Source organism: Candida metapsilosis (assembly GCF_017655625.1).
Source record: "Candida metapsilosis strain BP57 chromosome Unknown scaffold4, whole genome shotgun sequence".
NCBI lineage: Eukaryota > Fungi > Ascomycota > Pichiomycetes > Serinales > Debaryomycetaceae > Lodderomyces > Lodderomyces metapsilosis.
The window spans coordinates 423,308-439,058 of NW_027138162.1; the positions used below are offsets into that span (position 1 = coordinate 423,308).

Here is a 15,751-nt window from a genome sequence, read left to right on the forward strand (position 1 = left end):
CAAATTTGTTTGTATAAACACACTACAATCTTCACGACTACTATTTTCACATCATGACTGGGTTTCCAAATCTTGCGTCCAAGGAAAAGGGTCGTCAAAATAATGATTGTAGTGATGACGATGAACTGACCCTTCTAGATGGATCTTTTGATAAGCCTGCGCAATTGGTATACGTACCTGGAGAAAGCCATTTATCAAACGATGGAACTACATTGTTTGATGGCGAGGAAGGAAGCTCCCTGGATGCTAGACGAGTAATGCAGTTTCAAAATCAACAGCATAACAATGCATCATTGCAGCAACTCAAATACAACGACAACAAACTATCATTGGACCGCTCTATCAACCAAACTATAGAACTTATTGAAGAAATCATCAAGGAGAATAAAGAGCGTCCAGTATTTTATCCAACGGAAATTGAGGATGGATCGAAAATTTTGTTAAACAGTGCAAAAGCTCATTTAGGGTTGGTGAGACAAAACTCAAGTATCAAGCAATTGGCAAAGCAAAAGATGAAAGAAGATGATCTTAGTAAAGAGCTACCCGAGTTTAAGATTTTGAAAATAAATATACGTGGTGGCCATGGGGATGACAATTTGGTTTCAAACTTGGACAAAAAGTCAATAGCTGCATTGTTGGAAAAGAAACTTCATGGGCAGACCAAGTACTTACTCAATTTGAAAGAAAGGGTTGACGATACTTCGTCAAAGGTGTTTGTTACTGGAGATTTGAATGCAGGAAAGTCGACCTTTTGTAATGCGCTTTTGAGAAGAAAACTACTTCCAGAAGACCAACAACCATGTACATCTGTGTTTTGTGAAGTGATTGATGCTCAGAAAGAGAATGAGGGTCTTGAAGAAGTACACGCGGTTCCTATAGAGAATGAGTACAAAAAGAATGATGAATCGACATATGAAGTACATCCGCTTCTGGAATTGGAAGATTTAGTGTACGATTGTGATAAATACAAGTTGTTAAAGGTCTATGTTCTTGATAATCGTTCGTTCCAAGAAAGTTTACTCCGCAATGGTGTCGTTGATGTCAAACTTATTGATGCTCCTGGTTTGAACATGGATTCGTATCAGACCACACAAGTGTTTTCACGTCAAGAGGAGATTGATTTGGTTGTTTTTGTGGTTAGTGCTGAGAACCATTTCACATTGTCTGCAAAGGAGTTTATTGCCGCAGCTGCTAATGAAAAGAGATATGTGTTCATTGTGGTGAATAGGTTTGACAATATCAAGGACAAAGAGAAGTGTAAGAAACGGATATTGGATCAAATCAAGAACCTTTCACCTGATACCTACAAGAATGCAAAGGAGTTTATCCATTTTGTCAGCTCTTCCGAAATTAACCACGATGGTGGCGATGGTGGCGATGGAGGTGATGACGGTGGTGATGACGACAATGGAAATGGCGATGATAATGATCCTGGCCACCCCGACTTTGATCTTCTTGAAGCCTCATTGCGAAAGTTCCTTTTAGAAAAACGTTCAATATCAAAGTTATTACCAGCGAAAAGTTATCTTCTCAATTTGTTACATGATTTGCAAACATTGAGCAAGATTAATGAGAAAATGTACAGTGATGAGAGACAAGAAAAGTTATTGGAGCTTAATAACCAGGTTGCTCCAAAAGTTGAAGAGATTATATCTAAATCCCACAAGATTTCTGATACTATAAGTGCGGTAATTGAAGCAGCTTGTACTCAAGCATACAATGACACCACCAAGGAAATGGTTTCTGTTATTGACAACTTGGGTGATAGGCCAGTGGTTCAATACGAAGGATTACAATACCTTTTTGAATATGCAAAGGAGTCCCAATTGGCATTAATGGATGTTATTTACGATTCGGTTTTGAAAAGTGAAGAACTGGCAAAACAACTCACTGGGGCTAAAGTGGATGAAATTACAAGATACGGTAAAACCACATTGGGTAAAGATTTCCTCAATGATAAGAAATTTAACTCCGAATTGATGTTCTCCAGGGCTAAAGATGACATTGGTAAAAACATTGACGATACTATTGAAGTTTCTGACTTTTTTGATCCTTCAATTGATTCATTTTTGGTGTTTGTTGGATTACCTGAATATTACGTGAATGCTACAAAACAACAAATTTCATACTTTAATCCTGTTTCTGTCATCACAGCCCTTCCATCAAATGCGGTTGCATTGAAGGAACAATTACCAACCCAATTGACCTTACATACAATCTATTCATCTGGTAAGATTTTGACCACTGGAGCATTGGTTAATCGTTTGTATCACTTTACCAATTACGTTTCAACCGACACTATCAAACGGGTTGCAGTTCCTATACTTATTGGTGTATCTGGTATCGCAATTTACTATCTCATACAAGACATTCCAAACGCTTTACCAAGAAAGCAAGCTAAAAAGATTAAACACAAGATTCAAGAGATGAATTATATCCACAATAATTCAACACGTATAGCTGCTGAGTGTCGTCAGGTTTTGAATTATTCATCAAGACAAGTAATGAATAACTTCCAAACTAGTATTGATAAGAATTTATCTCAAAAGAAGAAATTGGAATCGTATATTAAGGATGCTGAAATTAGTTCAGGATTTTTCAAGCATTTGTTGACTAAAGTCAATGATCAGCAACGAATTTTGAAGGAGATTGATTTGGAGAGTGTCAACCTTGTTGATTGAGATGATTTATGTAGTAACTTTGTATATATGTATGGAATAATCGTTGTTTTTTATTATTACGTAGTGGTTGGTGTATGGTTTACTTTTGCCAATTTGCACGACCTATAAATTGATTAAAGTTCAAGCGGAGCGAACAAAAAATCCACCACTTTGCTACACCAACTTGAAGGGGCAAAATATCAACCAGAATTTGCAAATCAATCAGCACTATTCACAGTCTAGCCTCGGGTAACTTTATTGAATCCAGTTGCATCATATAAAAAAGCTACTATATACATATTCTTCCTTTGTCTTACGTTACTACAGCCCCTTATATTTTTGCCTTTTATCATGTCAAACACAGAAGCTAGCAAGTTATACGAAACCATAATAGAAGACGTTATATCCGACTCACGTCAAGATTTTGAAAACATGGGAATTGACGAAGCTACACTACAAGAGTTGCGCAAGATATGGTGTGAAAAGCTATCGCAATCAAAAGTTGGGAAATTTTCATGGGATGAGAATGAGGATTATGGAGATGATGATCCAAGTTTGCTACTAGGTAATGATGCTGGTGCTGGTGGTCTTGCAGTAAAGCAGGAACCAGTTGCGTCAACTTCTGAACTTGCGAATTCAACTAATGGGGACAATGCTGAAGCTAACAATGTCGAAAATGGTGGTGCTGCTTCAGCTTCTGCTTCTGATGTGTTGAGTTACAATAATGATTTAGGAATTCAATTGCCATCGATTTCGGTCAAGAAGGAACCCAATGAAGATGGTTTATCGCTCCCGCCGTTGCCTCAAACTGATGGTACTTTTGAAATGACACTACATGTAAATAACCCTAATGAGGTACTAAACCTGCTACAAAAGAAGACAAACCCCAAAAAGAAGAAAACCAACCTCAAGCTCCATCAAGTTGATGGGACTTTAGATGACGACGACGACGACGATGATGACGACGATGATGATGATGAAGATGGTGATATTTTTAATGATTCAGATGATATAAATTCGGATTTAGATGATGATTTAGAAAGTGATAAATCAGATGATGAAGATGGAGATCAAGAAGGACAAATTATGTTGTGTTTGTATGATAAAGTACAGAGAATTAAGAACAAATGGAAGTCGAATTTGAAAGAAGGTGTGGCAAATATTGATGGTAAAGATTATGTATTTCATAAAGCTACAGGAGAATGTGAATGGTAGACAGAGTGTAGCATGGGAGTAATAATAAAGAACAATTTCGTATCGTATATCTATATATATATTTCGTAAAGAAAAGTCAATCCATAACGTCGTTTGATTTTTAAAAGTTTGGTATATGCAAATCCAACACCTCTCGATTCGAATCTGAAATTGGTTTACCATTCTCAAAAATACACTCAAAATCAATCAAGATGGTGCTCAACACCTCAAGACTGATATTCAATGTTGGAACAAACACAATACACACATTTCTCAAATTCATACGATTAATTTGATTCTGAGATATGACTTGTCTGAGGAACTTGAAAATGATATAAGATAAATCATGGTTGATTTTCTCGATATTGTTTGAGTCGTTGAGGAAGTCACGGAAAATAAGGGCAATTTGTGATGGTGGCAACGTTTGAGCATTGTTAAGCATAATATGGTTTAAATGTTGATAAGTTTGTGCTCCAAGAATTGGGTTTGGTAATTCTCGCAAATAAGTCTTGAACAATCCAGAAACGGTATTTATATCTGGTTTCAACGGGGATTGAAACAAGTCCAAATCGTATTGATTATTGAAAATATCCTTCAATTGTCGAATTGTAGATGCTGATCCACTTAATCGGAAAATTCCCTCTTCGAAAACTGCACCAGTCTTGTTTAAGTAATCTAAGCATCGGTAGCAAATACTGGGGATTTCACGTCCCATATATTCATGATGCGATAACTCATAAGCTTCTTCAACATCGCGGCCAAATATGGACTTGGTGACATCGTTTCCGATATTCAACTCATCGAGGTACTGTTGAACAGAGTTGTTTGAAGTTTGATTCGGCATGGATGGTTGTGGAGGTGCGTAATAACCATTGGTTGTTTGTGGTGGATAAGCGGATTGTTGTGGAGCGCCAAATTGAGAATAAGGATGTGATTGTAGATGCGAGTCGCGTGGTTGCAATTGCGGTTCCTGTTCTTGTTGATATTGCTGTGGTTGTTGCTGTGGTGGTAACGGTTGCTGTTGTTGGTCCTCATTCGATGTATCCTTGCTTCTGAATGAAAAATAATTTCGAAGTTTCGACTTTTTTGTTGGATCATCACTAGAACTCGATGCAATTGTGGTATTGCTTTGATCGGCTCCGGAATAACGGCTACCATAAACAGGCTCATGGCCTTGGCTATAACTGTCATACAGAAACTTCTTATCCAAATCAGTAGATGTATCTTGACTGATATATGTATTTCGAGGCGATGACTCATTTGATTCCAGTGAAGGCTCGGTAAACTCAATCAATGCCGTCACCCAATCATCCCTTTCTTCATCAGTTTCAGCACAGAAAAAGTGTTTGTTTGTTGTTGAATGTAATTTGGAAGCCTTTGGTGACTCCATGATCAAGAATGCGTGTCTATACCCCTTATCTTCGGCCACTGAATCGGTAGCTTGTCGTCCAATTTGTGCATTTCGCAAAGATATCGACTCTTGGAGCTGACCACCTGGGTATTGATAAATCTCGAGGTAATGGCTCTCAATCTGACACCATCTTATCTTCCAGCTGTTACCCAAACCTTTATACCTTCGTACCAAAAATCCTTCCTTTCTAGACCCACTTTTGAAATCATCCAATGGATTCACAAAATCCAATGATAAAAATGTACAAATCTTGTACAACACCATACGTGGGATATGAGGCATAACGAAAATCGAGTTGAAATATTTCTGCAAAATAGATCTCCTTTGTTCAATCTTGCTTGGTGTGGTTGATACAAAACTGGACTTGTCGGGTAAACTGGCAAGACCAAAATATTCCACGATAGGTCTGATCTCAGTATCAAAGTCGCACAATTGGGCATGAGTTTTGCGGATGCGCCACATTTCCTTATTGGTTTCTCGATCATTAATGGTCATTGTCACCTTGGGTTCCTCGGTCTTTTTCGCTGAATTCTGCACAGTAGATGCAGTAACGTGAATTGTACTAACAACCTTGATGAATATCGTATGGAACTCTTCTGGCTTAATAAACAATGCCGACTCATCCATATCCATCTTTGGCGTATGCAAAACACTAAAGCTAGACCCTGGCGTTTGTGGACTCGAAAGATGTAAGTTTTGCGCTGAGGAAGTTGGTGTTTGGAAAGCGGGTCTTTGTAAGTTTTGCTGATGTGATGCTGGGTTGTATGGTGTAGCTAGTTCTTGACCCAGTATATTGTGTGAACCAGCATGAAATAATTCAGGCCTTGCAGGTAGATCATCGTCTTCCAACCGTATTTTCGCCGAAGAGAATGACTCTGTCTTGCTAACACTGTCCATATCGATTGATGTTGGACTCTCTTTCCCAGTAAATGAAGGAGCCGTATTGTTAGGGGGTGTATTGTATAGCGATAAATTACCATGCGATCCATTCTTATCACTAAGTGATTTGTTTAAAGGTGCTTGTGGTGGCATTAAGTCGGCACTGCTCTTTGAATTCGATAATGTTCGCAGTGATCCTGGTGGTTTGATTCTTGACGACTTGTATGCGGATGCAACACTGCTGGTACTTCTCCTTTGCTTGTTATTTTGGGCATATATTTGACCGGAAGAGGCGTCCTTCGTTTCGGATATAGACGTTACTGATTCAGTTGGTTTCATGTCATGGCTTTGAAGTAAATTGTCGTCTGGTAGAGCAGTACTCTTTGTATTCTCTAGTTCTGATGCATTTACTGATATATCATCCAGATGTGCACTCTTGGAGCTGTCCAGGGAGACTTCTTCTTCTTCTTCTTCTTCTTCTTCTTCATGGGCCCTGACAGTATCATTGTGTTTATCAGAAAATGTTGTCGCATCAGCCTTATCCTTGGATATCAGGTGTTCCACCGATCCCAATGTGTCAAAATCTTGTGATATAGTAGTATCCTCGTGCTCCTTACTTAAATCACTCTTGGCATGTCTCCTACGAGACGATCTCATAGGTACTTCAGTAGGAGAGTCTGTGTGAGATCTGTCCAATGCATCATCTGCACTCTCACTTTGTTGTTCAATCAGCAAATTGCTCAAACTTTCGATATTCTTATTCACTGGTAATTCATTGATGTTGGACGTAGACACTTGACGAGAAGTGTTAATACTACTAGAATTTGATGAATACTCCGGCTTCTGTATCCTAAACGAACCCTTTTTCTTTACCACAGGCTCTTCTTTATCTGCAGATCCATTACTTTTAATCGTTTCAATTTCCTTTGGAGTAACATTATGACTCTTCAACTGGTGTTGTAACTCACCAATCAACTTCAGCTGCAACTCAACCACACTCTTCAACTCCTTATTTTCAAACATTAATCGTTTAATAAACTCATCATCGGAAAGATGTGATCGATCAAAACGGGGATCTGATGGAGAATATTCTACGTGGTGGGTGGGGTGATGGTTTAGTCTAGGTGGTGCTGATGTAGGAGGTGGATGGTGTGGAGACTGTTGTTGTTGGTGAATCTTGTTGCTTTCTAAAGGTGGGACGTAGGGACTATTTAGTGCCTGCATTGTATATCATTAATAACGATGTCTCTCTCCGCTGTTGCCAACTGAAGTAGTTATATTAAAGTGCGAGAACAATTGATTGACAAAAAAGCCTAGATTGTCTTGTTATCCTTTTGGTGTTAGTGTTGTTGTTGTGTTTTGTTTGGCGTGTGGGATTTAATTTTTTTTTGTTTTTTTTGCTTTTAAGGTTTGTTTCACGCAACAAAAGTTATACACGCCAGGCACACTCATTACATACATACATACATACCGTATATGCAAATACTTTAAGCGTAAAACTGTTGAAAACATAGATTGCATATTCTACAAATAGCCATAAAGGGTTACATCTATAGATCAATCTTAGTCACGAATCACAAAAAGTAATCGAGTTAGTTCATTCCTCCTCGAATAATAATTTTTAGGTTACTGCTTTAGGTAATCTTTTTCTAATTTTTTAGATTTAGAAAGACAGCCATCTTTTTAGGTACAAGTAGGAAATGAACCTTTAGTTTAGCTCATCTTTTTCCCCTTTTGTGGATAGAAAGGGCCTGCTTTACTTCCTCGTATACTGTTTCAGCCCACCTTGTACGATGATCCCTACTCTATTGTTTTCATTTTAAGGTTTAAAAGGATACATGGGTAGCGCGTCTCGCTCGCTTAAGCCGTATACTCTAATACAATAGAGATATCTTTTCTCTCTCTAAATGCTTTCTATTCTATGCTCTAAAACTATACCGTTTTATAATACGATCTAGTATGTCTAACAGGCTTCTTCTTCATCTCATCACGTTCATCAACTTTTTTCAGTTTAGGAGTTTCAATTACGCCAACCCCACTATCTAAAAGATCCTTAACCATTCGATTAATTGGTTTGCCATTGACACCGTTTACATCCTTTGTTTGATCCCTGTAAATATGATTTGCTGGTAAGATGGCGTTAGGCATCATTGACCTTCCCAATTTAATAACTTCATTAGCCCAAATAGTGATTTCACTTTTTGGGTGTTTATAAGGAGACCAGTTTTTCTTACATCCTTTAACTAGCTCTTTGACAACTTGTTCTGAACCCCAAGTTTGATTCCACAAGAAATCATCATCATTATTTAATCCAATGAGATGGGAAAAAATTCCAGTTGTTAAAGCTCCATCACTATATCCACCTTCAAGAAATGAAATTACTTTTCCCTCGGTTTGAATCTTGGCTAATTTTACTACATCTTTAGTAAAAGTGGCATAAAATGACGTGGGGACATTAATACCGTGTCGCTGCATTTGTGGGTCTTCATATTCAGATGCATCAAATCCAGCTGATATAATAATCAATGGCTTGTAAGCTGGTGGCGGTGTTGGTTTCTCTGGTTTATTTTGATAAAGATGTGGTTTTTGTAAATACTTGTTATATTTAGTCAATTGAGTCAAGTATTCTTCATATTCTTGTTCATGTTGTCGCTTGGCATTGTTTAAAAATTGATTAGCTCGATTTAATATCGCCACATACTTTGTTTGATAATGTTTATAAAATTCATCTTCAGTGTTCCAATTTTGTAAATGAACATTCCAAATGTTTAAATCATGATCCATAATACAAGTTGATGCATTTTTGATATTCTCTTTTGTAGCAAATCCCAATTCAGTAGGGTATGATTTTATATCATGAAGGGAGAAATATCCCACTTTAGGGAACGTAGCAAATCGCTTGCCATATTCATTTCGAGGGTTCAACGATGGATCATCAACTTCATCTTCTGCTTGTTGTCCATAATCTCCGGTAAACCCAGCTCTTTCCCAACAAATATCTTGCGATCCATCACCATGATGTAAATCAATATCCAACACAGCACAATGGGTTACTCCATACGTTTCAAATGCATATTCAATCCCAATTTGCACATTGTTTAATAAACAGAATCCACTAGGTAGACATGCATGACTGTGGTGACCAGGTGGTCGTATCACAACAAATGCCAAATCATGATTGCGAATAGATGAGGAGGGAGTGCCAATACTAGCTTGAGGTGCAGATGTTGATGCACCCTTAAACAAACTATCCACAGCAGTTTCAATAGTGCCAACTACTCCTTCTATCGCATTAATTGTCTTTGGTGTAAGATAAATATCACCAGTATTCCAATCCTCGGGCACTTCAATCTCATCATTATTCAATTTCTCATGACTTTCCAAACAAAGTTCAAATAATTTCTTGGGCCAATTTCTTCCATGTATTTTCCTAACATGTGATGCAAAGATGGAACTTCTTTTAGTTGAATTAATTAGTTTATAATAAAAAGGGTACATTGTAATTGCTGAAGCAACACCAATGCAACTTGCAAGTAATCGCTGTGGTCGTTCAAAAATCGTTGACAAGTATGACTTTGTTACCCATTTCCTACCAAATGCATGTTCAGGACTATAGGGAGATAAGATAACCAATGTTTTTTCTGAGTTATGTTGGAACCGAGGTGATTCTTTATTTATGTGGGGATTAGATGCAATAAAATCACTAAATGTATGATGATATTTAATCAATTTTTCATCAATAAGTGCACTAGGTTTTAAAATCTCATGAAATTTAGGATCAAGTTTCTGTTGAATGTAATACTCTTCTACTCCAGGGGAACCAATTTTTTTGAATGCAGTTTTAGTAGGAAGTAGACTATACCTTCGATTAGTTTTAAATTTGGGAATTTGTTCTTCAAATTGTTCATTTTCTTCCAACTCTTCAATATCAACCATACTGGTGGTGGTGTGGTTGATTGTTGAGTTGGGTAATACTGTATGGTCGATGGATATGTCATTATCTTCGTATTCAGTGGTACTGGGTTTGATTGTTAACGTGGTTTCAAACGCTTCAATTAGTGAATCCTCACTATCATTTCGGTGATGATGGGACACTCTATTATGAGGTGGCATGAGACAGATGGAGGTTACTCCTGTAGCAACTCTAGCAAACTGTTTTTAGAAATGATGTGTTAAGAAGAAAGGAATATCTATGGTTGCTCAAGCATCAAAAAAAAATGATTCAATACTTTTCTATGACAAACACAAAATTGAATTAATGTGGAGGAAGGGACCAAAGAGAAGAACCACTGACATACAAAGTAAAAAAGGCACCTCCATGTTGTAAAGAGTTGTGAGAAGAATCAATACTGTTTTCAGCATACCAAAAGTTAACTTCATCTCATCACCTTCAACTGAATTGAATCGTTTGATCTCTTGGTGTATAATTTTGGTGTTTTGATTTCTAATTTCGCGTTTTGTTACTGTAAAATAAAAACTCCTTTTAATAAATACTCCAATACACCTATATGTCTACTCTCTTATGATCTACGAAAGATGCTTGGTTTAACATCCTCAACCAGTATCCTTGGAGCTTCACCAACATTGTGTCTTCTCTTTTTCAACACATTTTCAATAAAAGCTTCACCGGCCTTGTAAGAAGATCTAACCAATGGTCCACTAGCAACATAAAGGAACCCCATATCTAATGCAACATCTCTCCAATAATCAAATTTCTCTGGTGTCACATACTCAACCACCTTCATGTGTCTTTTAGTAGGTCTCATATATTGACCAAATGTAACCACATCACATCCAACTCCACGTAAATCTGCTAAAGTCTTCATGATTTGATCATCAGTTTCACCAAGTCCCAACATCAATGAGGTCTTGGTGATTAATGACGGCTTTGTCTCCTTTGCTGTACGTAACACCGCTAATGATTGTTGATAAGTAGCTCGTCTATCTCTAATATGTGGAGTTAAATCTTCAACTGTTTCCATATTATGAGCATACACATCCAACCCAGATCCAGCCAACACTTTAACCATTTCCAAATCACCTCTAAAATCACCACCCAATACTTCAACCAAAATCTGTGGAGCTTTCAATTTAATCTTTTCCACAGTTTCTTTCAAATGATGAGCTCCTCCATCAATCAAATCGTCTCGATCAACAGTCGTCAACACAACGTATCCCAACCCCCATCGACTAATAGCTTCAGCAGTATTTTCCGGCTCCATTGGATCAGGTTTGCTTGGAGCTCGACTAGTTTTAACTGAACAAAATCTGCATCCTCTAGTACATGTATCTCCTAGCAACATAATGGTAGCAGTAGCTTCCGACTTTTTACCACCCCAACATTCACCTATATTAGGACACTTGGCTTCTTCACAAACTGTAGAAAGCTTCAATTCACGAACATCTTTTTTGACATTATGGAATGATTTACCTTTAGGGATGGGTACTTTTAACCAGCTTGGTAATTTAGCATTAGGGTCCTTTCTGGCTAATTCTAATGGATCTTCAAGCATATCTTTAGCTTTCCCACTAACAAAGTCGTCAAATGATGGGCCTGTATTGAGTTTATCGGTGAAGAAAGTGCGCTTCCTCTTGTGCTTAACTGTGGTGGTGGTTGTCGTCGTTGTCGTCGCTTCTGTCGTAACTGATGGTGAAGCATCAGTGGCGAGACACCTGACAGTCTGAAGCTTGAAGAGGAGGGAGCTTGTAGCCTTGGGGAGGTTTCTTGATATCATAGGGGATACACGTCTGTGGGATTTTTGGTACTTGAGTAATGGTATGTGTTTTTTTCGGAGTACTGTGGAAAAGCTACTGGTGAAGATTTTCAGAAGAGAAAGAGAGAGAGAAATGTTTAAATGCAGGAAATTCAAAGAAGTCAAAATGAGACAAATTGACTCAGTCGTATATATGAATATAACTATCTTATTAAATCAGGTCTATTGCTACAAACAAAAGTTAACGGATTGGGTACTATACACGAGGAGAAGTGCATAGCATAGTCCTCATAAAAGGTCCCTCTCTCTTATAGTAAACGATGTATTTCATCATCTTTAAATTGCGACAAGTTATCCAAATTAGACCACCATTTAAACAAGAATGTCTTGCAAATCAACTTAAACCATGGTGTGAAAACCAATGAATCATCTTCAAACATTTGATTCAACTCGTCAGCACTTACATATTTGTAATCCTTAACTTCATTATAATTAGCATTCAAGGTAATATCATTCTTGGTTTTCAAAATCAATATGTAATCAATTTCATGTTCACCCCAAGCACTTCCTTCACTACTTGGAGCTTTGTAATGAATTCTTGTCAAATAAGTAAAGTTTTCAATTGGGACATCTTTTAAAGGGATTCCCAATTCGTGATCCAATTTCCTTTGTGCTGCTACTTTTGCCCCTTCAACAGCAGTATTCAAATCGTTTACATTGTCTGAAGTGGCAGCGGCGGCAGTAGAGCCTATACCTAATTCACTAGGAACACATAATGGATGTGAGCAACAAGTGTTTGTCCACATTAAAGGAAAAGTAATCTTTTCATCAGCACGTTGTTGCAATAAAAGTTTACCATCTTCGTTGAACAAAAACACTGAAAATGCTCGATGTAATAAACCTTGATTGATGTTCTCCATAATGTGACATAATTTCTTGGTTCCTGCACCAAGTGGTTTATCATTGTAATCCAATACAATGCACAATTCTTCCATAAGTCTAATTTGTTCTTCATCGTGACCAGTGAATAAATCTGAATCCTGACTGGCAGTCTTGGAGGAGGATGAAGTTGTTGCTCCTGCCGAATCAGATCCTGCGGATCTGGGGATACCTGAAATATCCTTCAATGGAGTGATATCAGACCATTTGGATAGTATGTCCTCTGGGGAAAGACTAGCTACTAATTTAGCATAGTCTGATGGAGGTGCTGATGCTGCTGCTGATGGTGTAGTTGTTGCTGATGATGGCGACATTATGTGAACAAAAAGTAGTAAGAATATGTATGGAAAAGTATCTGTGTAGTTATAAGAAGCCTTATTAGATTGTGATTAATTAACCTCTTCTGATGGATGAGATGGAGCTCTCTTGTAGAATATACGATGGTTTAGTTTTTGATGATTGTAAACGAAGAGAAATTTTTTTTTGAAAGTGCAATTTCTTTTTGTCGTAACTTAAACGACGAGACACGACACGACACTACACTACACGACATAAATCGATAGCATATACGTTTATACCTATATACAATCCTTTGGGTTTGTCTACATTAGGTCATGGTCTTTTGATGTCACTGCACTGCCACTCAATAAGTTTTGTTTGGTGATCCCTGGTTCTTTAGTGGGAAGTGTCGTGAGAGTTCCTTTAATACCAATTACCCCAATTCGACATAATTATCTGACCTTTTTTTTTGAAAACGATCCACTCGTTACCATATCCTGCAAACGTCAAAAAAATATATAACTTCTTATGAGTAAGTATATCGGTGACGGTTTTTCATAAAGAAACTGGTTTGTGCGTGATTGTTTCCGGTGGAAGTTTGTTTCAAATACATCGGGAAAGAAGTTGCGTGTGGTACTGAGCAGGACGGGAGATGAGATTGATGTATTAACCACAATAATTTATGAGCCAGTCCGTAACCATCTTTTGGTATTGCTAAATTAAAACTATGTATAAATGGGAGAGGACTTATCGGTATATCCATTCTGCAACTTCTGGTAGCGTGCTTGTCGTTTAGCTTGGTACATTATATTCTCAATAGCAAAGTGTTAGCTCTACTTGTTCTCTACATTAAGGTCCAATTACTCTTTAAAATTATAGCTTAATAGACTTTACCACATGTCTTATTTATTCGGACAAGTCTAGTCCAAATGTATTAGAATGTAAACCCTTTTTTTGCAACAGTGAGCCGCACTTTTGGTGTCAAATTTATATGCAGTACATGTACTTTGAAAATTTTTCAACAAAATTCCACGTAACAAACAAACGAAAAAAAAATCTATCAAAAGGTTTACCAGATCAAAGCACACACCTATACACGACTAGTCCAATAGCTCATTGGCTGAACCGTCCATTTGCATACTCTCCTCTGTTATTTTTCCAGTTCTGTGTCTGTCATTTCCCACTTTGTTTTAAAAAATGTCTGCCGATTCTTCATCCACTGCTAAGGCAGTCCCATCTTCTTCGTCATCTTCGTCCTCCACTCAAAGAAAATTCATCAAACGTCCAGATGATAAAGCCATGAAGGAAGAAGTTGAATCCTTAAAGAAGGAGATCAAGAAGTTGGATTTAACCAATAATGAATTGAATGCTCAAATTCAAAAATTACAAATTGATCAAAAAGTCATGGATGAAAGAAACAAATTACAAGCTGAATTAAAAGTGTTGATTTCTAAACAATCATCAGCCAAGAATGAAAGAAACAATATCAATGATCAAATCAAATCCATTGATGCTTCAATGAAGAAGAAGATTGCTGAAATTCAACAACAAACTTCGAAAAACAGTTTCAAGACCGTTGGTGAAATTGACGCTAGAATTGACTCTTTGGATAAGGCTATTGATGCGGGAAATTTGAAATTGGCTGATGAAAGAAGATATGTTAAGGAAATGAGTGCATTGCGTAAGTTGCGTAAAGATTTTGGATCAATTGAAAAGATTCAAACTTTGATTGATCAAGATAAGGAGAAAATTGCTGAATTGAAGAAGAAGTTGCAAGGAACCCATAATAAGGAAGTTCAAGCTCAATTTGAAACTATTCAAAAGAAATTGGATGAAATTAATGAATCTAATAAATCAGTTATTAGCAAAAGAAACAAGATTTATGATCAAAGATCAGAAATCAAGAAGCAAAAAGATGCCAAGTATGATGAAATTAGAAAATTGAGAAGTGATTTTGATGCCAAGTTTGAAAATTTCAAAAAACAAATGGAGCAAGAAAAACTTAAGAGAGATGAAGAATACAAGGCTCAACAAGCTGAAAGAAAACAAGCTAAGTTGAAACAAAGAGCTGAACAAGAATTGGCTGATGCTTCAATTCCCGCTTTCACTGAGGAGATTAACTCTATTCATAACTTGTTGAGTTACTTTGACCCATCTTATGTCAAGCCAGCTACAAAAACTGCATCATCAACCAATGGCTCATCTGCTATCCCATCCACCACCAAGAACCAGGCTAGAGTCATTGAGTTTCCTGAAGATTTGGTCATTGTTAAGAAGGAACAAGATGATTTCTTTACTGGAACCAAGAAGAAGGGGAAAGCTGCAAAGAAACACCATAAAAAGAATTTCACTGTTGCACCAGAAATTATTGTTGCTTTGAGTGATTTGACCATTCCTTATCCATTGAAAGAGGAAGATGTTGCTGAAACTATCAAGACTTTGAAAGAAACTTTGGAAGCATTGCAAGAGAAGCAAGAAGAACAAACTAAGGTTAATATTGAAAGGGCTCAAGCCAAGATTGCCAAGTTTAAAGAGGAAGATTTTGAAGATGATGAGGAGGATGAGGAGGATCAAGAGTAAAGGAGCTGAAGCTTGTATAATAGAATGGTTCTATAAAGTAGTCATAAAAAATAGCATACTTATTGACGCTGTGTAATAGTTTTATGTATTGAGGT

At 37.3% G+C, this 15,751-nt stretch overlaps 5 protein-coding genes across 5 annotated transcripts; 3 read left to right on the plus strand and 2 right to left on the minus strand. All coding sequences in view use genetic code 12, as the record gives it.

Moving 5' to 3' along the window:
- Positions 1-53: 53 nt before the first annotated feature.
- Positions 54-2,681, plus strand: FZO1 (mitofusin; the record flags this gene model as incomplete). The annotated part of the gene is made up of 1 exon (XM_067692564.1): positions 54-2,681. One exon carries the CDS (start codon positions 54-56, stop codon positions 2,679-2,681), a length of 2,628 nt encoding a protein of 875 aa, XP_067547981.1.
- Positions 2,682-3,011: 330 nt separating this feature from the next.
- Positions 3,012-3,875, plus strand: I9W82_003584 (transcription initiation factor IIA large subunit; the record flags this gene model as incomplete). The annotated part of the gene is made up of 1 exon (XM_067692565.1): positions 3,012-3,875. The coding sequence occupies one exon, from the start codon at positions 3,012-3,014 to the stop codon at positions 3,873-3,875; it is 864 nt and encodes a 287-aa protein (XP_067547982.1).
- Positions 3,876-3,975: 100 nt separating this feature from the next.
- On the minus strand, positions 3,976-7,368 carry BEM3 (Bem3p; the record flags this gene model as incomplete). The annotated part of the gene is made up of 1 exon (XM_067692566.1): positions 3,976-7,368. One exon carries the CDS (start codon positions 7,366-7,368, stop codon positions 3,976-3,978), a length of 3,393 nt encoding a protein of 1,130 aa, XP_067547983.1.
- Positions 7,369-8,076: 708 nt separating this feature from the next.
- I9W82_003586 (HOS3) lies at positions 8,077-13,111 on the minus strand (the record flags this gene model as incomplete). The annotated part of the gene is made up of 3 exons (XM_067692567.1): positions 8,077-10,296; positions 10,704-11,817; positions 12,264-13,111. The coding sequence occupies 3 exons, from the start codon at positions 13,109-13,111 to the stop codon at positions 8,077-8,079; spliced, it is 4,182 nt and encodes a 1,393-aa protein (XP_067547984.1).
- A 1,162-nt stretch (positions 13,112-14,273) lies between these two features.
- BFR1 (Bfr1p) lies at positions 14,274-15,656 on the plus strand (the record flags this gene model as incomplete). The annotated part of the gene is made up of 1 exon (XM_067692568.1): positions 14,274-15,656. The coding sequence occupies one exon, from the start codon at positions 14,274-14,276 to the stop codon at positions 15,654-15,656; it is 1,383 nt and encodes a 460-aa protein (XP_067547985.1).
- Between the last annotated feature and the right edge of the window lie 95 nt (positions 15,657-15,751).